General features: G+C 43.2%; 1 protein-coding gene across 12 annotated transcripts in view; it reads left to right on the top strand.

The window, feature by feature from the left end:
- The window catches only part of TENM4 (teneurin transmembrane protein 4), a 2,098,843-nt gene that overhangs the window by 1,642,847 nt on the left and 431,297 nt on the right, over window positions 1–24,699 (top strand). Inside the window, exon 1 of one of the 12 annotated variants that reach the window (XM_077451391.1) lies at window positions 154–332. The exons of 10 other annotated variants lie outside the window; for them this stretch is intronic. In XM_077451391.1, coding sequence (XP_077307517.1) covers window positions 227–332 — 106 coding nt within the window. In that variant the 5' untranslated portion in view covers window positions 154–226. Of the gene's footprint in view, window positions 1–153; window positions 333–24,699 lie in introns of those variants that run through there. One more of the 12 variants, XM_077451392.1, reaches the window with a different exon arrangement.

The raw sequence follows: 24,699 nt of genomic DNA, 5'->3' as shown, positions 1-24,699 counted from the left end.
CCTCCTGCAGCCAATCAGAGCAGAGCTCGCTCCCCGTACACTCAGGCAGGTGGAGGGGTGGCTGTGCATCCCTTCGTAGCAGCGCCCCCAGTGGCCGTCCTGAGTGTGTGCGTGTTGTGTGTTCACAGGTCTGCCTTTGCATTGTTCATCCGCTTCATCAAGCCCTATAGAGCAATCCCCCTCCTCCCCTCCCCCCAGCCCGGGAGCCAATGGCTGTCAGAGGAGGATGATAGGCAGCGGCGGCGGGTGCCAGCAGCAGTCCTCAGCCCCGGAGTCCGGAGATTTCCCGCACGACCCCTTCCCGGCCAGCTTGGGGGGCTCCTCCGCTAATGGTGAGTAGTGTACTCCGCCACTGCCTAGGTGCCCGCCACCCCCCCGCACTGCATGCACACGGGGCTGACATGGAGGATCGGGGTGTCTATGGATGGAGATGGGGGGCTCCTCCGATCTGGGTCTTTATGGAGAAGTTCCATTTATTTCCCATCCTCCAGGAGAGGTCCTCATATATCCGATCCTGGGGGGGTGATCAGATCGGGGGTCCCCGGATTGTACAGTGATCGGCGATGGTCGGGGGTCGTACAATGTATCTGATGATTTATTTATCTCAAAGTTCTGTTTATTTCCCATCAACTTCTCCTCCTCCTCCTTCTTCTTCTTCTTCTTCTTCTGTGTACGGGAAACTTCCCGACATAGATTGTTCATGTAATCCTGGGGGTGATCGGTGTATAGATTTGGGGGGGTTGATCGGTGTACAGATTTGGGGGGGTTGATCGGTGTACAGATTTGGGGGGGGTTGATCGGTGTACAGATTTGGGGGGGTTGATCGGTGTACAGATTTGGGGGGGGTTGATCGGTGTACAGATTTGGGGGGGGTTGATCGGTGTACAGATTTGGGGGGGGTTGATCGGTGTACAGATTTGGGGGGGTTGATCGGTGTACAGATTTGGGGGGGTTGATCGGTGTACAGATTTGGGGGGGGTTGATCGGTGTATAGATTTGGGGGGGTTGATCGGTGTACAGATTTGGGGGGGTTGATCGGTGTACAGATTTGGGGGGGTTGATCGGTGTACAGATTTGGGGGGGTTGATCGGTGTACAGATTTGGGGGGGGTTGATCGGTGTATAGATTTGGGGGGGTTGATCGGTGTACAGATTTGGGGGGGGTTGATCGGTGTACAGATTTGGGGGGGGTTGATCGGTGTACAGATTTGGGGGGGTTGATCGGTGTACAGATTTGGGGGGGGTTGATCGGTGTACAGATTTGGGGGGGGTTGATCGGTGTATAGATTTGGGGGGGGGTTGATCGGTGTACAGATTTGGGGGGGGTTGATCGGTGTATAGATTTGGGGGGGGTTGATCGGTGTACAGATTTGGGGGGGGGGGGTTGATCGGTGTATAGATTTGGGGGGGGTTGATCGGTGTACAGATTTGGGGGGGGGGGGGTTGATCGGTGTACAGATTTGGGGGGGGGGGTTGATCAGTATACAGATTTGGGGGTTGATCGGTGTACACATTGGAGAGAGTGGGGGGATCTGTGTACAGATTTGTGGGGGGGGGGTTGATCGGTGTACAGATATTTGGGGGGGTTGATCGGTGTACAGATTGGAGAGGGGGGGGTGATCGTTGTGTCCCCAGATTGTACAATGTGGGGGGATAATCCATCCTCCGGGGTCTCTGGGTTTGTCACTTGGGGGGAGGGGGGGGGGGCAGTAAATTCGCTTTACAGTGCTGGAGGATGGCAGATCTGAGGATTCCGTAGCATGACGATCCCTCTGATCTCCGGGTCTGGCTTGGAGACTTCTTGCTATTGGCATGTGTGTTACATTGATTGTTATTGTTGTTGTTATGATTATTTTATTAATGTTTTTTTACATTCATTTTCAATTAATTTAAATGTAAACTACATTACAGTAGCATTATTTTAAATCAATATTTCAAATTATTATTATTATTATTATTATTATTTTACATTCATTTTTAATTTAAATTGAAATTGAATTATTGTAAATGAATATGTATTATTATTACTTAAATTAAAATGTAATATATATATTTTAAAATATTTTTTTATTATATATAATTATTTATTTTAAAGTTTTTACATTTTTACATTTTTATTTCCTGTGAGCTTCCCATGTGATCTAGGAGACTTTATAAATGGATGTTTTTACGATCAGTGTAAAAAATGGGGGGGGGGGGGTCTGTAAATGGTGAGTGGTGTCCCTAGAATAGAAGGATAATTTGGGGGGTCAATGAATCTGATCATAGGATTTAGGAGACTTTGTACAATGATCACTGGGGGGGGGGTCTGGTTTTATGTCACGTTTGGGGGGGGGGTATGGAATGGGAGATGATTGGAGGATGGCAGATCTGGGGACTGTGAAGGGGATCTGCTGTGATGTCACATTGGGTTTTGGTTTTGTCGGTGTAATGTGTGTAGATCAGAGTTGTGTCCCCGGATATCAATGTGCCGGGGACACCAGATCACCGCATACCGACCGGTTAGGGATGGTTGGCTATGATTGGTCGGTGTGTCTTGTAGGTTTTCTTCTATTCATTTGTTTCTTTTATTGTCAACCTTTTTTCATTTCTGCTTCAAGGCTTCCTAAAATGATTATTGAGCCAATCGGGAGTTTTATGTCACTTTTAGTTCTCAGTTTAAGGAGGTGTGGGGGGGGGGGGGGGGGGGGGGTCAGTGAACTTCGGTGGTCTTCCTGGACTAGGATGACAGATATATGGATTGTAGGGGGTGGGACAGATCTTCAGCATGCCAGCTCTGTCTGATTTCCAGGGTTTATGAATGGTTGGAGATTGGTCAGTATTGTATCATCCTGTTGGTTGTGTTTTTTTTTAATTTTTTGCATCTATTATTGTTTTCAAGTTTTATATTGCTGTCAATTTTTACTGTCTGCTTCTAGATTACTAATCCGGTCCCGGGATTTCTGCTTTCCATGTCACATTCAGTAATCAGTGAAAAGACTGGGGGGGTGAATAGCAGTTGTGTCCCTGGAATTTATTTTACAATGCGAGAGGATGACAGATCTATGGATTGTACAGGGGCATGCCAGAACTGTCTGATTTCCGGGGTTTATGAATGGTTGGGGATTGGTCAGTATAGTCCTGTGTGGTGTGCGCTCTCTTACTTCTCTGCTGCATTCAAATTAGCTTTAGTGGCAGAACAAAACACATTATAAATCTCTTCCATTCTGTCTCTCTGTCTCTGTCTCTCTGTCTCTGTCTCTCTGTCTCTGTCTCTCTGTCTCTGTCTCTCTGTCTCTGTCTCTCTGTCTCTCTGTCTCTGTCTCTGTCTCTCTGTCTCTGTCTCTGTCTCTCTGTCTCTGTCTCTGTCTCTCTGTCTCTGTCTCTGTCTCTCTGTCTCTGTCTCTCTGTCTCTGTCTCTCTGTCTCTGTCTGTCTTTGTCTCTGTCTCTCTGTCTCTGTCTCTCTGTCTCTGTCTCTCTGTCTCTGTCTCTCTGTCTCTGTCTCTCTGTCTCTGTCTCTCTTCCTCTGTCTCTGTCTTTCTTCCTCTGTCTCTCTGTCTTTCTTCCTCTGTCTCTCTGTCTTTCTTCCTCTGTCTCTCTGTCTCTGTCTCTCTGTCTCTGTCTCTGTCTCTCTGTCTCTGTCTCTGTCTCTCTGTCTCTGTCTCTGTCTCTCTGTCTCTGTCTCTCTGTCTCTCTGTCTCTGTCTCTCTGTCTCTCTTCCTCTGTCTCTCTTCCTCTGTCTCTCTTCCTCTGTCTCTCTTCCTCTGTGTCTGTCTCTCTGTCTCTCTTTCCTCTGTCTCTCTTCCTCTGTCTCTCTTCCTCTGTCTCTCTTCCTCTGTCTCTCTTCCTCTGTCTCTCTTCCTCTGTCTCTCTTCCTCTGTGTCTGTCTCTCTGTCTCTCTTCCTCTGTCTCTCTTCCTCTGTCTCTCTTCCTCTGTCTCTCTTCCTCTGTCTCTCTTCCTCTGTCTCTCTTCCTCTGTCTCTCTTCCTCTGTCTCTCTTCCTCTGTCTCTCTTCCTCTGTCTCTCTTCCTCTGTCTCTCTTCCTCTGTCTCTCTTCCTCTGTCTCTCTGTCTCTCTTCCTCTGTCTCTCTGTCTCTCTTCCTCTGTCGTCTCTCTCTCTGTCTCTCTTCTCTTTCGTCCTCTCTCTCTCTCTCTCTCTCTCTCTCTCTCTCTCTCTCTCCCCCCCCCCCCCCCCCCTCTCTCTCTCTCTCTCTCTCTCTCTCATATAATATATATCTATCTTCCTAAATTGATTATTAACACAGTCCTGTCTTTGGGTTTCTGTGTTTATGTCACATGATTTATGTTCCCATCACAAGGACTGGAGGTCTTTAAATAACGGTTGTGTCCCCGGAATATCCAATGCGGGAGGATGGCAGATCTATGGGTTGGAAATGGGGATCTGCAGCATGCCAGCCCTTTGTGATTTCCAGGTTTCGTGAACGGTTAGAGATTGTATCCTCCGGGAGACTTTTCCAAAATAATTACCGATCCCATCCCAATGTCACATTCTGTTATCAGTCTTGTGGGGGGTTAAAACAGTAATTTGTGTCCGTGAAATTCTCTTTACAATACTGGCTGATGGCAGATCTGTGGATTCTATTTATTTCTTCTGATTTCCATGTTTTGCAAACAGTTAAAGATCAGTCAGTATTGTCGTTTGCTCTTATCATTTATTTATACTACTTATTACTGTCAGCTTATCATTTCCTACTGAGGACTTTTTAAATGATTACCGACACAATCCCGGCGTTCCTGATTTATTTCCCGTGTAGTTTGCCTGTGCCGGATTGCTGGTCATTAAAGAACGCTTGTGTCCCTGGAAGGGCTCGAAAATGCTGGAAAATCGCAGATCTGTGGATTGTATTTCAAAGAGTAATCGTTGTAACACCTAAAACTGATACCACTGATCTAGATATAAATTTGGTTGGTTAGGATTATGATATGTTGTTTTTTGTTGTTGTTATTAATAAAAAAAAAAAAATATATATATATATATATATATATATATATATATATAATATGTCTGTGTGTATATATATATATATATATTCTTATTATGTTTTTTTTTTTTTCCTGTAAGATCCTTTCAAAATGCAGTAAGTTATCTCTGGAAAGCAGTTCAGTAACCTAAGTAGCTTTGCTGATTTTATGCTCCCAGCAGAACCATCTTATTTCCAAGGACAGTTTAGCTTTCCCCCAAACCCCCACCGTTGAACATTATCCCAATCTAATCTGTTTTGAAGTTCACCAGCAATCCATATTACACACACCCAAGGTATGAAGAATACCATCTCTGTACGCACAACATATCGAACCTTGAAGCAGATGGGCTACAGCAGCAGAAAACCATACTGGGTGCCACTCCTGTCAGCTAAGAGCAGGAAACCTGAGGCTACAATTCACACAGACTCCTCAGAAGACTGGAAAAGTGTTGCTTGAGTCTCGATTTTTCAGTTGGAACATTCATATGGTTGAGTCAGTATTTGGCATAAACAACATGAAAATATGGATCCATCCTGCCTTGTATGAACGGTTCAGTCTGGTGGTGTTGGTGTAATGGTGTGAGGGATATTTTCTTGGCACACTTTGGGGCAAATTGAGCACCGTTTAAACGCAACGGCCTACCTGAGTATTATTGCTGACCATGTCCATCCCTCTATGACTACAGTGTCCCATCTTCTGATGGCTCCTTCCAGCAGGATAATGCACCATGTCACAAAGCTCCAATCATCTCACCACTGGACAATGAGGTCCCTGTCCTCCAATGGCCTCCACACTCACCACATCTCATCCAATGGAGCACCTTTTTGGAACAGGAGATTGGCATCATGGATGTGCAGCTGACAAATCTGCTGCAACTGCGTGATGCGATCATGTCACTATGGAGTGAGGAACGTTTCCAACACCTTGTATCTATGCCACCAAGAATGAAGGCAAAAGGGGGTCCAACCCGGTACAAGGTGTACCTAATAAAGTGGCCAGTCAGTGTATTTTCACAACAAAAGAAGCCTTTTCTCCTCGGTGGTAGTAGAGTTTCTGCAAGATGGTGAACAAACCAGCAGCAAGGTGCCCCTTGAAACTGTTTAAAAATCTTGATATCTAGCAGAGGTTGCAATTTGTTTGCTGCTACGATGTCCAGCACATGTCTGGTTGGTGTGGAGGACTGTAGGGCAGGGAACTAGTGAGGCAACCCATGAGAATGTTGTTCACTCGCTCCCTGTGTATGTACAGTGCCTTGAAAAAGTATTCACACCCCTTGAGATTTTCCACATTTTATCATGTTACAACCAAAAAAACTTGTTTTATTGGGATTTTATGTGATAAGCCAACACAAAGTGGCACATAATTGTGAAGTGGAAGGAAAATGATAAATGGTTTTCAAAATATATATTTATTTTTAAAAAGTAGGGGGTACATTTGTATGGCGCCCCCCGGAGTCAATACTTTGTAGAACCGCCTTTCACTGCAATTACATCTGCAGATCTTTTTGGGGATGTCTCTACCAGCTTTGCACATCTAGAGAGGGACATTTTTGCCCCATTCTTCTTTGCAAAATATCTCAAGCTCTGTCAGATTGGATGGAGAGCGTCTGTGAACAGCAATCATCAAGTCTTGCCACAGATTCTCAATTGGATTTAGGTCTGGACTGTGACTGGGCCATTCTAACACATGAATATGATTTGATCTGAACCATTCCAATGTAGCTCTGGCTGTATGTTTAGGGTCGTTGTCCTGCTGAAAAGTGAACCTCCGCCCCAGTCACAAGTCTGTTGCAGACACAAACAGGTTTTCTTCTAAGATTGTCCTGTATTTGTCTCCATCCATTTTGCCATCAATTCTGACCAGCTTCCCTGTCCCTTCTGAAGAAAAGCTTCCCCACAACCTGATGCTGCCACCACCATGTTTCACAGTGGGGATGGTGTGTTCAGGGTGATGTGCAGTGTTAGTTTTCCACCACACATAGCGTTTTGCTTTTAGTCCAAAAAAATACATTTTGGTCTCGTCTGACCAGAGCACCTTCTTCCATGTGTTTGCTGTGTCCCCCACATGGCTTCTCACAAACTGCAAACTGGACTTCTTATGGATTTCTTTCACCAATGTCTTTCTTCTTGTCACTTCCATAAAGGTCAGATGTGTGGAGAGCACGACTAATAGTTGTCCTGTGGACAGATTCTCCCCCCTGAGCTGTGGATCTCTGCAGCTCCTCCAGAGTTACCATGGACCTCTTGGCTGCTTCTCTGATGAATACTCTTCTTGCCTGGCTGGTCAGTTTAGGTGGACGGCCATGTCTTGGTAGGTTTGCAGTTGTGCCGTACTCTTTCCATTTTCAGATGATGGATTGAACAGTGCTCTGTGACATGATCAAAGCTTGGGATATATTTTTTTTATTATTATTATTATTTATTTTTTTTATAACCTAACCCTGCTTTATACTTCTCCACAACTTTATCCCTGACCTGTCTGGTGTGTTCCTTGGTCTTCATGATGCTGTTTGTTCACCAAGGTTCTCCCAAAAAACTCTGAGGGCTTCACAGAACAGCTGTATTTATACCGAGATTAAATTACACACAGGTGGACTCTATTTACGAATTAGGAGACTTCTGAAGGCAATTGGCTCCACTAGATTTCATTTAGGGGTATCAGAGTAAAGCCTCATGCACACGAGACGCAGTTAAACGCGCGTTCAGATGCAGTTGGACAGTTTTTTCAACTGCACCTGAACTCATTCAATGTTATCCTATGTGTCCATGCACACAGTCTCGTTTTTTTCCGTTTATATGCAGTTGCGTTTAATCTCGTTTTTCCAGAAGCAAAAAAATGCGTTCAGAAACAAAAATTTCTGCGTTTCAGACGCAAAACGCGGCAAAACGCGGTAAAACGCGGCAAAACGCCGCTACCGCGTTTAGCCGCGTTTGCGTTTATATGCGTTTTTAAAGGTGACCTTTTTTTTTACATTAAAAATCTCAAAAATGATTGCAAATGATGAAAAACCATTAGAAAAATATTTTAAACAATTGCAATTGCAAGTGGACAATCCACAACTTGTGGCAAGTGACGTGGCAAGTGGACAATCCACAACTTGTGGCAAGTGACATGGCAGGTGGCAAGTGATGTGGCAAGTGGACAATCCACAACTTGTGGCAAGTGACGTGGCAGGTGAAGTGGCAAGTGACGTGGAAAGTGGACAATAGACAACTTGTGGCAGGTGACGTGGCAAGTGACCTGGCAGGTGACGCGGCAAGTGACTTGGCAGGTGACATGGCAAGTGGAAAATCAACAACATGTGGCAGGTGACTGGCATGTGACGTGGCAAGTGGACAATAGACAACTTGTGGCAGGTGACGTGGCAAGTGACCTGGCAGGTGACGCGGCAAGTGACTTGGCAGGTGACGTGGCAAGTGGAAAATCAACAACTTGTGGCAGGTGACTGGCATGTGACGTGGCAAGTGGACAATCCATAACTTGTGGCAGGTGACGTGGCAAGTGACGTGGCAAGTGACGTGGCAAGTGGACAATCCACTTGTGGCAGGGGACGTGGCAAGTGACGTGGCAAGTGGACAATCCACTTGTGGAAGGTGATGTGGCAAGTGACGTGGCGAGTGGACAATCCACAACTTGTGTCAGGTGACGTGGCAAGTGGACAATCCACAACTTGTGGCAGGTGACGTGGCAAGTGATGTGGCAGGTGATGTGGCAAGTAACGCGGCAAGTAGACAATCCACAACTTGTGGCAGGTGATGTGGCTGGTGACGTGGCAAGTGGACAATCCACAGCTTGTGGCAGGTGGCATGGCAGATGACGTGGAATGTGGACAATCCACATCTCGTGGCAAGTGACGTGGCAGGTGATGTGGCAAATGACGTGGCAAGTGGACAATCCACAATTTGTGGCAGGTGACGTGGCAGGTGATGTGGCAAGTGGACAATCCACAACTTGTGGCAGGTGATGTGGCAAGTGATGTGGCAGGTGATGTGACAAGTGGACAATCCACATCTTGTGGCAAGTGACGTGGCAGCTGAAGTGGCAAGTGACGTGGCAGGTGACGTGGCAAGTGACATGGCAAGTGGACAATCCACATCTCGTGGCAAGTGACGTGGCAGGTGATGTGGCAAGTGACGTGGCAAGTGGACAATCCACAACTTGTGGCAGGTGACGTGGCAGGTGATGTGGCAAGTGACGTGGCAGCTGACGTGGCAAGTGGACAATCCAAAACTTGTGGCAGGTGACGTGGCAGGTGACGTGGCAGGTGACGTGGCAAGTGATGTGGCAAGTGGACAATCCACAGCTTGTGGCAAGTGACGTGGCAAGTGGACAATCCACAACTTGTGGCAGGTGACGTGGCAGGTGACGTGGCAAGTGAACAATCCACAACTTGTGGCAGGTGACGTGGCAAGTGACGTGGCAGGTGAAGTGGCAAGTGACGCGGCAAGTAGACAATCCACAACTTGTGGCAGGTGATGTGGCAAGTGACGTGGCAGGTGATGTGGCAAGTCACGTGGCAAGTGGACAATCCACAACTTGTGGCAGGTGATGTGGCTGGTGACGTGTCAAGTGGACAATCCACAGCTTGTGGCAGGTGGCATGGCAGATGACGTGGAAAGTGGACAATCCACATCTCGTGGCAAGTGACGTGGCAGCTGACGTGGCAAGTGACGTGGCAAGTGGACAATCCAAAATTTGTGGCAGGTGACGTGGCAAGTGATGTGGCAGGTGACGTGGCAAGTGGACAATCCACAGCTTGTGGCAAGTGACGTGGCAAGTGGACAATCCACAACTTGTGGCAGGTGACGTGGCAGGTGACGTGGCAAGTGAACAATCCACAACTTGTGGCAGGTGACGTGGCAAGTGACGTGGCAGGTGATGTGGCAAGTGACGCGGCAAGTAGACAATCCACAACTTGTGGCAGGTGATGTGGCTGGTGACATGGCAAGTGGACAATCCACAGCTTGTGGCAGGTGGCATGGCAGATGACGTGGAAAGTGGACAATCCACATCTCGTGGAAAGTGACGTGGCAGGTGATGTGGCAAGTGACGTGGCAAGTGGACAATCCACAATTTGTGGCAGGTGACGTGGCAGGTGATGTGGCAAGTGGACAATCCCCAACTTGTGGCAAGTGACGTGGCAAGTGGACAATCCACAACTTGTGGCAGGTGCCGTGGCAAGTGACACGGCAAATGCAAGTGTACAACTGCTCTCTATGCTGCTGCTGCTCACTCTGATCAAAATAGCAGAAATAGTTAAAAAAAATGCTTTGAGAGCTTGGGGAGGGTCTACATGATGTTATCTTTATAAACGCGTCTAAACGCAAACGCGTCTAAACGCGTCTAAACGCGTCTAAACGCGACATGCAAACGCGGCAAAACGCGCGTTTCTAAACGCGCGTTTCAGCTTTTTTTTAACAGAGGTTTCATCTGCGTCTCGTGTGCATGAGGCCTAAAGGGGACTGAATACAAATTTACCCCCCACACTTTTTTCACATGTTTTATTTGTAAAAACATTTGAAAACCATTTATCATTTTCCTTCCACTTCACAATTATGTGCCACTTTGTGTTGCTCTATCACATAAAATCCCAATATAAATACAGTTTATGGCTTTTTGGTTGTAACATGACAAAATGTGGCAAATGTCAAGGGGTGTGAATACTTTTTCACGGCACTGTATATTAATGGCAGATGGCCGGTTGGCATTAGAACCTGATCCGTAGAGTTTGATCTATTATATATACCGCGTGTTGAATTGCTGATCAGCTCGGTGGTGTTGTTGTGCGCTGAGCAATGTATGATGTCAGATGGAGGAGGCCGGAGTGGAGTTACATGGCTGATCCTTGTTCTGATTAAGCAATGTGTAGCCAGAGACCGGACTTCACTGCAGCACATGGCTTTGTTTACATCCTTCACATCTCTGCGTCTTTATCAACTGTGTGTGTTTGTGTGTGTGTGTGTGTGTGTATGTGTTCGTTTTTTTAAAAAAATTTCTCGCTCCAAACACGCCTAAGCGTGTTTACGAAACGCGCTTTTTGATCCTGCTTTTCTCCTGCTATAAGAAAGGCGTTAATGAAAGTTGAGCATGCAAAAAAAAAAGTTCAATGGTAAAAATATGGCGAGCGAAGGGTGTTGTGTTTTTTTTTTTTTTTTTATTTCTTTTTTTAAATTTATTTATTCATTTTTTCTTCTCACTCCAAACATGCCTAATTGCGATTTTATGAAACCTTTTTTTATTTTTTTACGTTGCTTTTTCTCATATCAGAAGACGGGCGTCCAAGAAATTTGTGCAAACGCCTAATAATAGGTGTAAAAATAAAATAAAAAGGGGGGTAAAAAAAAGCGATTCATTGTAAAAATGTCGCGAGTGAGTCTGTTCTCCTCCCCTTTTTTTATTTATTTATTTTTTATTTTTTTATTTTTTTCTTCAGATTTTTCTCCTAATGGCTAAAAAAATAAAAATGCGGGGAAAGTAATTGGCTTTTTGTGTGGCTGTGTAAATGTTAAAGGTTGTTTTTAATATGATAAAATGATTAATATTTGTCAGACTCCTGATGATGGTATTTTCAGCCGAGTGAAATATTTACTTTCCGCGGAGATTCAGAGTCGGGCTCTGCGATTAAATAAAGTGTCATTAATTGAAGGCAATTTTGATTTTTTTTTTTTTTTTTTTTTTTTTTTCTTCCTGTTTTGATGTGATGGGAGATTGAAGGTTTTGTAGGCGAAAGATTGGGGGAGATTTACTAAAATGGGAGCACCTGGAATCTGGCGCAGCCGTGCCTGGCAGCCAATCGGCTTCTAACTTCAGCTTGTTCAATAAAGCTTTGCGTATGGCTCTATTCACGTTGGTGCGACTTGTCATTGTGACATGACAAAGGTTGCAGCTTGTGTATTTCAAAGGAAGCCGTTGCTTCCTATGCGACTTAAAGTGGCAGCGGTTCCTGCACAGCTTTGATGCGACTTGACTGCCATGGGCTGCCCTCGAAAGTCGCATGAGTACCTGGTACTTCACCGGTACGTCAAGTGGTTATACCAGGATGCAGCTGCAGGTGTGTGCATGAGACCCAATGCTCCAAATTATGTTGGATTTTTTTTTCCCCCTGCAGAAATAAGCAGAAAACGCGTTCATCGCAAATGGCCAAAATAGTCATAAATTCATAATAAATTTTACGCGCGTATGCTGATATCCTAAGGCTAGGTTCACGCTTGTGCGGTGCGCGATCCGTGCGCTTTTCCCATGCTGCATGAAAATCGCACTGCCCTTGCGATCTGCTGCGGGTGCTGATGTAAAGTTGGCAACACCCCAAGCGCAGTGCGTTAAAAAAAAAAATATATACATCTTCTTTTTATTTTTTTTATTTTATTTTTTTTTGCCTGCACCAGATCACATGGTACAAAATGACCATGTGAACCAGTTGCAGCTCGAAAAAAGTGCACGTGCTTCTTATGGTTTGATGCAATGTGATTTGAGCCCAATCAAAAAAACGAATGTTCGCAAATATCGCCTAGCTGAATCTCATCCAAATTGAACAGAAACGCAGTGCATTTCCTGTGCGATTCACATGGATTTCGTAGTATGAGCCAAGCTTTACTTCCATGATCGCTGCATGTGCATGGCCGCATTAACCGCCTCCCACCCGCCCATCGTCATATGACATCATCGGGTTTGAGCGGTGATATCTGATGCCTGCAGTTACAGACATTATTATTATTATTATTATTATAATTATTATACAGGAATTATATAGCGCCAACAGTTTGTGCAGCGCTTTACAACATGAGGGCAGACATTAGTTACATTAGTTTGGTACAAGAGGAATCAGAGGGCCCTGCTCGTTTAGAGTTTACAATCTAAAAATCATTCAGATATCTTCTTTTACAGCCTGCGATTCCCTTTACCATAAGAAAAATCATAGTTTTTATTTATTTATTTATTTTTTATTATTAATAATAATAATAATAATAATATTATTTATTTTATTTTCCCAAGCTTACCAACCTAGAGGTGAGATGTGGGGAATTATTGACCCCAGATATCACTGTTAAGGGGACCTGTCATGCAGTATTCTAATGTAAACATCCCTTGTAATAGAAATTAAAAAAAAAAAAAAGTAAAAAGAAAGCATCAAACTAGAAAAATCTAAGTAAAATTAACAAGAAAATATATATATATATATATATATATATATATATATTTTTTTTTTTTTTTTTTAAAGCACCCCTGTCCCCGCGTACTCGCTTGCAAAAGTAAACGCATACGTAAGTCACGCCCACATTTGTTAAAGGCGGTCAAAGCACACGTGATGTATCGCTGTGAATGTTAGAGCGAGAGCAATAATTCTAGCTCAAGACCTCCTCCTGTAACTTGAAAACATGTAACCTGTAAAAAATTTTTGCAATGAACGCCATTTTATTCTCTGGGGTCTCTGCTAAAAACAAAACAAAAAAAAAATATAATGTTTGGGGGTTCCGTCGAATTTTTCGAATGTTTCTTTACATGAAGAAGAGAAATGTCAGAATTGGCCTGGGTGACAAGTGGTTAAAAAAATAAAAAAACATGCAGCTGCATTCATGAGCATGCAAAAAAATAAAAAATGAAGGTGTAAGTGCAAATTTGCAATGACTGCCATTTTATTCTCTGGGGTCTCTGCTAAAAAAAAAACAAAAAAACAAAAGAAAACATATATAATGTTTGGGGGTTCTGTTTTTTTTTTTTTTTTTTTTTTACCAGAAAATTAAAAAGTGCAGCTGCATTCATGGGCACACAAAAAAAAAAAACGGCAGACGCCCATAGCAGTGGTGCTTTTTCTTTTTTTATTATTATTATTTTTTCTCTTTTTTTAATGCCTGTATGCAGGAGGCCTAATAACAGTCTGCAGCTATCAAATTTTTTTATTTTGTCTGTTTTTGGAAGGAGTTGTGAAACCAGTTCCTGTCACCTGCAGACACACAGGGGAGGGGGGGGGCTTAGAGGAGTCGTTCAGTCCCCCCCCCCCCTTAGAATGGACTCCTACTGGAGCCATTCATTAAAACCTTTTCACTGGTTTCTATGGTATGCAACCTTTTAACCCCTTCTGTCCCCCCCCTCCCCCTAGAGGTGTTGGCACAGACAAGGCGTGGGCAGATGCCCGCCATGCAGGGTGAGTGTTGCTGAGGACTCGCAGTGCCCCCCCCCCCTCCCATTATCCATGTGCTTGTTGGATGATAATAAAGAGTACTGAAGATGGGGAGAGGTGGGGGGGGGGGGTCATTCATTATTTACACACTAACACTAATAGACCTAATCTGGAGAAGGAGACATTGATAGGCTGATGTTTTATTTCAGTAGGTGTGTGTTTGCTCAGATCTCCTTCCACACGCCGGCCCTTCCTGTGCAAACAAAGCCGAAGATCCCCCCAAACTGCCCCTCTCTTTTATGGACTGTCAGAGGACGCGCCGTGTGTTCCCAGGCGGCTCCGGATTTTATGAGGACGCCATTTGTTCTGTTTTATGGAGATGAAGAGGCAACAAAAAAAAAGGACGCTGGGGGAGAATGTGCGCCGGTGTCAGCAGTCCAAAGTCTACCTCATGACCCAGACCCCGGTATCGGTCATGTGCCGGGTTCAGCTAGTCACCCCGGTTAATGTAAGCGATCAAATGGCCCTGGACCTTTAGATTGTAAGCTCCTTAGGGGCAGGGGAACGATGCAAACTTATAATACGTATGTAAAGTGCTGCAGGAAAAAAAAAAAAATGATGGCGCTATAGAAGCGCCTGTAATAAATTAAATTCAGACCCGTTTATTGTAGACATGTGCACAGACAAAAAATTTGTTTGTTCTTTTTTTTTTTTTTTTTTTGGAAATTCAATATTCGGAAATTCAGAAATCCGAAAATTCTAATTTTCGGATTTCCGGAATTCGGAAATTCGAAAATCTGAAAAAAAAGAAAATCAGTAAAATTCTAAATAACGAACTATTAAATTATAGGTATTGGAATTTTCTTTCAAATTTTGGCTGTTGGTGAATGTAACAAATACAAATTTATGAGAAGTTACAAATTATCCAAAATAACGAATGCCGCATCTAAACAAATGGAATAAATAATAATAATAAAAAAGTATTATTATTATTATTATTATTATTATTATTATTAGATTGTTACATTCCATTCTTTTACATACGGCATTCGTTATTTCAGATAATTCATAACTGCGGATAAATTTGTATTCGCCAAACAGCCAAATTTGAAAGGAAATGCCAATACCTATAATTTAATAGTTATTATTAGTTATTTCAGATTTCGAGTTTTCAGATTTTCATTCTTATTTTCGAATTTCCGTACTTCTGTATTAGAATTTTAGAATTTTCCAAATTCCGAAAATTCGAATTTTCATTAATTCGTAAATTGAAAAATTCTGACATTTCGGAAGTAACGAATTTGTCAAAATTAGTTTAAACAATTTTGGAACTAAACGAAGTGCACATGTCTAATTTATTCCTTCGCAGTGCGCTATTGCGCAGGAAGGTGCGTCCCGCCTTCATGCTGGCCCATACACGTATAGATTTTAGCTTTTTTTTCGAACAATTACGTCTTTAAGAACTTTCGTTCAATTTTCGCGGTTTAAAAATTGACATTCATTTTCAACGAACACTTTTTTTTTTTTTTTTTTTTTTTTTTTTAGATAGCCATTCACACCATGTTTGCACAGGATTTATGGGGGGAGATTTACTAATACTGGAGCAATAAGAATCTGGTGCAGCTGTGCATAGTAACCAATCGGCTTCTAACTTCAGCTTGTTTAATTTTAAGCTTTGGAAATAAAACCTGGAAACTGATTGGTTTCTATGCAGCGTTGCACCACACTTTGCGCTTTCCAGTCTTAGTCATTCATTATTTACACACTAACACTAATGAACCTAATCTGGAGAAGGAGACATTGACAGGCCAATGTTTTCTTTCAGTAGGTGTGTGTTTGCTCAGATCTCCTCCACACGCCCAACTATTCCTGTGCAAAAAAAAACAAATGATCCCCAAGCTGCACCTCTTTTTTTTATTTTTATGCACTGTCGGAGGAAGCTCCATGTGTTCCCTGCATGTGGAGGAGACCAAAAGTATTGTGACACCTGCCTTTACACGCACATGAACTTTAATGGCATCCCAGTCTTAGTCCGTAGGGTTCAATATGGAGTTGGCCCATCCTTTGCAGCTATAACAGCTTCAACTCTTCTGGCTCACAGTCTCCACTCTAATTCATCCCAAAGGTGTTCTATCAAGTTGAGGTCAGGACTCTGTGAAGGCCAGTCAAGTTCCTCCACCCCAAAACTCGCTATCCATGTCTTTATGGACCTTGCTTTGTGCACTGGTACAAATCATTTGGTGGAGGGGGGGGGGTTTATGGTGTGGGGTTATTTTTCTGGGCACCTTAGTTCCAGTGAAGGGAACTCCTTAAGGCGTCAGTATACCAAGACATTTTGGACAATTTCATACTCCCAACTTTGTGGGAACAGTTTGGGGATGGCCCCTTCCTGTTCCAACATGACTGCTCACCAGTGCACAAAGCAAGGTCCCATTAAGATGTGGATGAGCGAGTTTGGGGTGGAGGAACTTGACTGGCATGCACAGAGTCCTGACCTCAACCCAGAGAGACTGCGAGCCAGGCCTTCTTGTCCAACATCAGTGCCTGACCTCACAAATGTGCTTCTGGAAGAATGGTCAAACATTCCCATAGACACACTCCTAAACCTTGTGGACAGCCTTCCCAGAAGAGTTGAAGCTGTTATAGCTGCAAATGGTGGGCAACTCAATATTGAACCCTACGGACTAAGACTGGGATGCCATTATTATTATTTCTCCACCATACTGCTGCCAGTGTTACCACTTTACAGCTAGCAGCCAACATGTCAGCTTCTAGTTGTGAAACCTGGCTTTCGCTGACAGCTTCAGTTTCCACTATTGAGAATCGGTTATAGTAGTTTCCAACCATGTAATTACTAGACTAGTTATGGCAAAGAGATCACACATGAAGTCGTTTTTTTTATTTTTTATTTTTTTTAAGTCATTGACAAAGGAATGGTTGTGGCTTGCAGCCTGTAGATGACAGTGTGCTTCTTTTGTAATACTGTTAGGGCCGAAACAACTAATCGATTATGAAATGAATCGATTACTATTTTCATAATCAATGAATCGGCCAGTAACATAATGGGGTTAAAAAAAAAAAACTAAAATTGGCCCTTTATAGTACAAAGAGCAAATCGCTACTGTAAATATTACTTTCACTGCCCCATAATAAAAAAAGAGCCCCTTATAGTAGCGATTATTCTTTTTGTACTAATTTTTTTTTAATTTATTTTTTTAACCCCATTATGTTACTAAACATCTCAGGCCTGGGTCTCTGTTTTTTGGTGCTTTTTGCAGAAACACACTACAGTTCATTTACATGGTTTCCTATGGGACACGTTCACATCCATGATTTCTTCATCTGCTGCATATTTGGAAAAGTCGAGGACTTATTTTTTTTAAAGCAAAACGGTGCTATTTAGTTTTTTTGGTTCAATATACTTCAATGGAGAAGCTGCAGAAAAGCACGTAATCATGCGTTTTTGCAGCAATTTTTGTTTTTTAATCTGCCCAACAACAAATTGCAGCAAAATTACATTTTTTTTTTTTTAAATCTATTTTATGTTATTAACCGATTAATCAATTAATCGAAACAATAATCTGCCAACTAATCGATTATGAAAATAATCATTAGTTGCAGCCCTAAATACTGTAACTGTCTCCTGATACAATTATAGTATTAAAAAAAGAAAAATAATAATAATTTTTTTATATATAAAATAAATGTATATAATATGTGTGTGTGGGATATAGATATATAATTTTACAATTTATGAGATAAATTGTGTGTGTGTGTATATATATATATGTGTGTGTGTGTGTGTGTGTGTGTGTGTGTGTGTGTGTGTGTATGTGTGTATATATATATATATATATATATATATATATATATATATATATATATATTGTTATAAAATACATTATTTTATTTTTTCATTAGAAAAACCCATAGCATTCCTCCACCTGGTCGCATGGCTCTCCTTAAATGAGAATTATTGGCTAGCAATCAGTGTCAGTAAACTGATCTACTGAAAAGGTCAACGTCATTTAAATACCCAAACTGGGTATCTTACTGAGCAGTTAAAAAGGTTATTGCATGCAGTCTGTGGTGGTCCTACTGTCGATAATACATTATTGATGGCCTAGGAAGCTAGTAAGAGCTGTAGGCCCTTAATAAGTCAGGTTATTTACGCTCTCTGCACAGCGTTTGCGGTTTTTAGACACTTTGCTTTGTCCCAGGGGGGCATCATTTGTGTTTAAAAAAAAATCTGCAGGTCGGTTATAAGCTTGTCCCACACAGAGACACGGTGTCTGAGTCCCGGGCGCTCGATGCTTTCAGCTGTCAATAATGAGCAGCACAGGTAACGTGTGACTTACCATGACCCGGAGAGATGTCTCCGTCATGTCAGCCTAGGTCAAAGTTGACCTTTTGGAGAGTTTCCAGTGATTTACAGCATTGTGTGAGGAAATTAACATAATCCAGGGGCTTTTAACTACAGAAGCTCCCACCACTTTAGGTGGATTAATCGGTTTTAGTGTGAAGGATGCTCCAAAGTAATCCAGGAATTTATTTTTGAAGCATTGGGTGACAACCAAATGTTTCCTAACCTTATGGTGTGTGTGCTCGGCATTACACATAATAGGCAATGATTTTAGTTGATGTTAATTTTCTGGTTTGATGGTACTTAATGTGATTGTAGCCATATTAGTGCAATTGTGACAGAGAAAATTTAGTACTGTCCGTGATACTTTTTTTTATTTGCACTAAAAAAAGTGCAAATAAAAAAAGTATCATGGACAGTACTCAATTTTCTCTGGTTTAATGGTGAATTGATGAAGTTCTAAAATCTTGACTGACAAAACATAAGTCTTCAACAGAATAATGATGGTTAACTTGCCATTGTATCTTCCAACTGTCAATCGAATTCCACTTTCCCGTATGTGGCATATCGATGAATTGTGTCCTAGACTATAGATCAGTTATTTCTATTGGGAGAGATCGATTGGAAAATAAGTCCTTCGTTTACTGTAGCTTGTTTGCCCACCATAGCCATAAATTCACAGTTTTTGCTGCAAACACGGATATCCAGGTCCTTGGTGTCCGGCAACGCCTAGCAGCTCTCCCAGCATGGTGAAGACACTCCAAATGGCTGACGGGTTTCAGGGGTAGGTACCCTCTTTCTCAAAGACAAACTGTAATCATGCATAGGTTAGGCTCGAAGGAAGAGGGTACCTACCCTCCAAACTTGTCAGTCAGTGGTAGTGGTCTTCCCCATCCCCAAGCTTCATCCAGGAACGTGAGCGATGGGAATATGGAGTATTCCCCATGCTGGGACTCGCACAGGTGATGCTGGACACCGTGGCCATTGATAAGCTTGATATCATATGCTGTTTGTGAGTATACATCTGTTTGTTTTTTATTTCTTCAATAAAAAAAATCATTTATAAAGCTAATGGGCAAGGCTGGTGGACGTTCTTTTTTGGACTTCCAAAAAAGTCCAAAAAAGAACGTCCACCAGCCTTGCCCATTAGCTTTATAAATGATTTTTTTTATTGAAGAAATAAAAAACAAACAGATGTATACTCACAAACAGCATATGATATCAAGCTTATCAATGGTCACGGTGTCCAGCATGGGGAATACTCCATATTCCCATCGCTCACGTTCCTGGATGAAGCTTGGGGATGGGGAAGACCACTACCACTGACTGACAAGTTTGGAGGGTAGGTACCCTCTTCCTTCGAGCCTAACCTATGCATGATTACAGTTTGTCTTTGAGAAAGAGGGTACCTACCCCTGAAACCCGTCAGCCATTTGGAGTGTCTTCACCATGCTGGGAGAGCTGCTAGGCGTTGCCGGAACACCAAGGACCTGGATATCCGTGCTTGCAGCAAAAACTGGGAGGGAAAATCCTTGCCCTACTTGCAGTTATTAAAGACCAAAGGTCCTTTTATTGCTGGAAAATTGATCTTGACCACAGGAGAGTGTGTTTTGTTTTGTTTGTATGAGTGCAGATTTATGTCCCTGAAAGAACTCCATCTTCGTACCCACACAGGCATCAAATTGGGACCAGCGGCTGTGGCCACGTAGTTGTTGCGTCCCAATAGACACGAATGGGAATGCCTTCACACAGATCCATGGAACACCTGTACATCCTGTGTAGGCGAAGACAGCCTGATAAATGGATAGGTATGCCTGTGTCAATGAGGCCTAATATCGTTTTATTGAAAGATTGGCATGTTATCAAAACGGGGAAAAAAAAAAATAGTAAAATGAGGTAATTTTTTTTTTTTTTCCATTGGATTTGATCAAGGCTGTTTCTTGCTGTTGATCAAAACCACGTTTTTATACCTAGCTTTTATGATTTTGGAAAAAAAAAATGAAATCAAAAGTTCGATCACTCTAGCAAATGGCCATCATGAAGGTGTGTCTGTTGGGTCATGGCTTGGTTTGTTTTGAGCTCCTGCTGTGTGATGTCCCCTCCCCCCCCCCCACTGAGGCTAACGATGGGGCACCATTCCCCCCCCCCCCGCCGCTGAGGCCAAAGGTGGGACGCCACCCCCCCCCCCCCCCGCCGCTGAGTCCAACGGTGGGGCGCCATCCCCCCCGAGGCCAAAGGTGGGGCACCATTTATACTTGCAAAAGCACACAGTCTGGCTCTCTTAAGGTCTAAAGAACAGTAAACTGCCCCTTTGTTTTAAAAAGTTTGGAGACCCCTGACCTAGGTGGTAGATGTTGACTTGGAGCTTCACAAACAAGAAACTGAACTTTCAGCCTAGTTTCTCAGGAGACTCTGTGGATTGCACAGGTTGTAGACCTCCAGATGTTGAGGCACTAGAAGTCCCAACATGTTCCTTTTTCGCATCTGGAGTCTTTTACATTTCCATATCTTGGTCCCAGGAGTCCTAAGTGTTTCAGCAAGTTTTGGGAGTGTTCCAGCAGACAAGGTGTCTTAAAACACTTCCCTTGTATTGTAAATGTGCATTTTAATTGATCCCTTCTAGGCTCCTGTACAGCTGTGTAAACTTGGCCTACAGAAAACTGAATTTGAGACCAGTCACTCAGGGAGTGGTTGTGTTGATGCTTATGTAACAAGACTCTGGTCTCCTTCAAACACCACATCACTAACTGGATGGGAGGAACATGGACGAGGAGGAAGCTAGTCACTTTTGAATGGGTTCTAAAGCTTAAAACTCAGCCCTGGGCCCCCATGTTTCCCCTCTGGAGAACCCCAGATCTTTTCTTCATTTATTTATTTTTAACCTTTTTACAAAGTCCTCAAGCCAGTCAAGTTGCCTGAAAGGTCCAATTTCTTTTTGGATCTTCTCTGGTGCTGGGCAATCCTCCGTGACATAGGAAGTAGCTTTGACTTTTATCATATTACCGCCACCTTATGCATTAATACACTGTGCGTGATAACTTGGTCATGTTATGGGCCAGTTCCTTCACACCCTGTACTCACAGTATGTCCTCAGTTTTCAGGTTTAATGACATAGAGTGGGGGTCTCCAAAACTTTTAAACAAGGGACCAGTTTACAGACTTCCAGAGTTTGAGAGGGCGGGGGGAGGGCACTTTTGACCAGTGGGTGTAGAAATTGCCTCGGCAAACAATTTTTCAGGGTCAGTGGGAATAGAGAAAATTCCATAGTGCCTGTGGTCAGTAGGAGAAGAAATGGAGCACCATTATTGGAGTCAGTGGGAGGAATAAGACCCCATCGCTGGTGTCTGTGAAAGGAATAGTGGTCCATTGCTGTCAGTGGAAAGAACCGTGCCCTATTGTTGGTGTCGGTGGAAAGAACCGTGCCCCATTATTGTAGGCGGAAAGAACCGAGCCCTATCCTTGGTGTCAGTAGAAGGAATAATTCCCCATTGTTGGTGTCACTGGAAGGAATAGTGTTGCATCATTGGTGTCCATAGAAGGAATAATGTCTCATTGTTGGTCTCACTGGGAGGAATAGTGCCACATCAACAGTGCCAGTAGAAGAAATAATACCCCATTCTTCATGTCACTGGAGGGTATGTGCCGCATTGTTCGTGTCAGAAGGAATAATGCCCCATTGTTGGTGTTACTGGGAAGAATAGTGCCCAATTGTTGGTGTCAGTTGGAGGAATGGAATGATGCCCCATTTGTTGGCGTCAGTGGAGGAAGGGTGCTCCATTGCTGGTGTCAAGGGGAGGAATGGAATGGTGCCCCATTTGTTGGCGTCAGTGGAGGAAGGGGCCCCATTGCTGGTGTCAATGGGAGGAAGGGTGCCCCATTGTTGTCAGTGGGAGGAATGGTGCCCTATATTGGTGGGTAGAACAGTGTCCCAAGGGCCAGATAAAGGCAAGAAAAAAGTGCCACATCTGGCCACGGTTTGTAGACCACTATCAGAGCATCTTGTAGTGTAAAATGATTACTGCTTGGGGGAAATTTCCAGAGAGGAGGTGAACATTACTTCCAGAAATGCTTCTTTTATTTTAAGCAATAGCTGCGGCTCTTTTTAAGTGTAAGTCAGAGTTCGGCTTCGTCTCTTTATTTAGGAGTGTGCAGATGGCATTCATCTATATAAACCAATCGCCAATCCTTTATTTATTTTTTTGTGTTTTTTTTTTTTTTTCTCACTAACTAAAATCTTAAAGCACTGTTAGTGCTGTGTGTAGTCTCTGGAGCCGGTGTATACCGGGTACCCCTTGGTACGGCTGATCTCAGCCCTTGACATGCAGACTTTTTCTGCCAGTGCATCTAATTGGGTATAAATGATTTCTAAACCCATCGTTCTATTATTAAATATTTTCATAAATCTTTTTATGTATGATTTTCCTTTTTATAAGGAGAATATGCTAATAGAATGTATTTTTGATTTAGAGAGCAGAATTCCCTCCTTAAAACACTGATATTATTTTTTTTTTTTATCTACCTATTGGGGGACATGTAAGGCTGGTTGGACCCTTAATGAAGTTCCTGGTCTCTAGTGAATGCCCAGTGATGTCGCTGGACTGTAGTGAATGGATGGGTTGAATTCTTAGTGATGTCACTGGTCTCTAGTGAATGGATGGGCTGAATTCTTAGTGATGTTACTGGTCTCTAGTGAATGGATGGGTTGAATTCTTAGTGATGTCACTGGTCTCGAATGGATAGACTGCATTCTTAGTGATGTCACTGGTCTCTAATGAATGGATAGGCCGCATTCTTAGTGATGTCACTGGTCTCTAGTGAATGGATGGGCTGAATTCTTAGTGATGTCATGGGTTGGACTTGATGGACTTGTGTTTTCAACCTCCCCTACTATGTAACTGGTCTAGTGAATGGCTAGGCCGTAATCTTAGTGATGTCACTGGTCTCTGCTGAATGGATGGATTGAATTCTCAGTGATGAATAAAAAGCTAAAAAACGTGAATAGTGAATGGTCTCTAGTGAATGGATGGGCTGAATTCTCAGTGATGTCACTGGTTTCTAGTGAATGGATGGGCTGAATTCTCAGTGATGTCACTGGTTTCTAGTGAATGGATGGGCTGAATTCTCAGTGATGTCACTGGTTTCTAGTGAATGGATGGGCTGCATTACCAGTGATGTGAATGGATAGGTTGCTTTCTCAGGGATATCGCTGATCTCTAATGAATGGATAGGCAGCATTCTCAGTGACGTCACTAGTCTATAGTCAATGGATGGGTTGAATTCTTAGTGATGTCACTGGTCTCGAATGGATAGACTGCATTCTTAGTGATGTCACTGGTCTCTAATGAATGGATAGGCCGCATTCTTAGTGACGTCACTGGTCTCTAGTGAATGGATAGGCCGCATTCTTAGTGATGTCACTGGTCTCTAGTGAATGGATAGGCCGCATTCTTAGTGATGTCACTGGTCTCTAGTGAATGGATAGGCCGCATTCTTAGTGATTTTACTGGTGTCTAGTGAATGGATAGGCCGCATTCTTAGTGATGTCACTGGTCTACAGTGAATGGATGAACTGCTAGCACTGTATATATGTATTTTTTTTTTGCATTGCAATAGAGGGTAAAATATAACATGAATAGCTAATCCTGATTGTTCAGTACTATATAACTAATGTACAGTCTCTATGTTCTGGGCCACCCAGAGTGCACCAGGTGCATCATGGGTCATTTTCTGTGTTGACCACTAATCGGAGAGTATGCCTAGGTGCCTCACAACACCATCAATTTTCATTTTGGTAGGTGACGGGGTCTGGAGTGAGCTGACAGTTCCCAGGTATAGGCGTAGGGGGTGCCGTCTTCATACTCCACTAATCACTCAGCAGCCTGGAGATGCTTGGGGCTGTCTGACCTTCTGCAACAGTCATGAAAAATGACATTTTTGTGGGCATCCGCTGTAAAGGAATGTGTGTGCTATCTGTGCTGGTTTAACAAACCACAAGTGCACGCTGATAACTAGCTCATCACAAATCCCGAGCACTGTCTTCTTTTCAATGTTTTTCATGTTCGCTGTGTGAGCTTGCGTTTGATCCGAGCTACGTGGGCAATTTTTATCCCGTGGTGACGAGACAATAAGCACAGTGGCTCTCATTAGGGCGCTGTGTAGAGTGAAGCAAGGTCTGCCCGGTGTGCTGCGCTCCTCAGTAATATTCGAAGCGTTTGCACCATCTGTCTTTTGGCTTATTCAAGCCATACACTGA

This window comes from Lithobates pipiens, unplaced genomic scaffold, assembly GCF_037356315.1.
Source record: "Lithobates pipiens isolate NorthernLeopardFrog02 unplaced genomic scaffold, aLitPip1_a1.2 Scaffold_23, whole genome shotgun sequence".
Taxonomy (NCBI): domain Eukaryota; kingdom Metazoa; phylum Chordata; class Amphibia; order Anura; family Ranidae; genus Lithobates; species Lithobates pipiens.
Note: the sequence above shows the minus strand (reverse complement) of the source record. Positions and strands in the feature narration are given on the sequence as shown.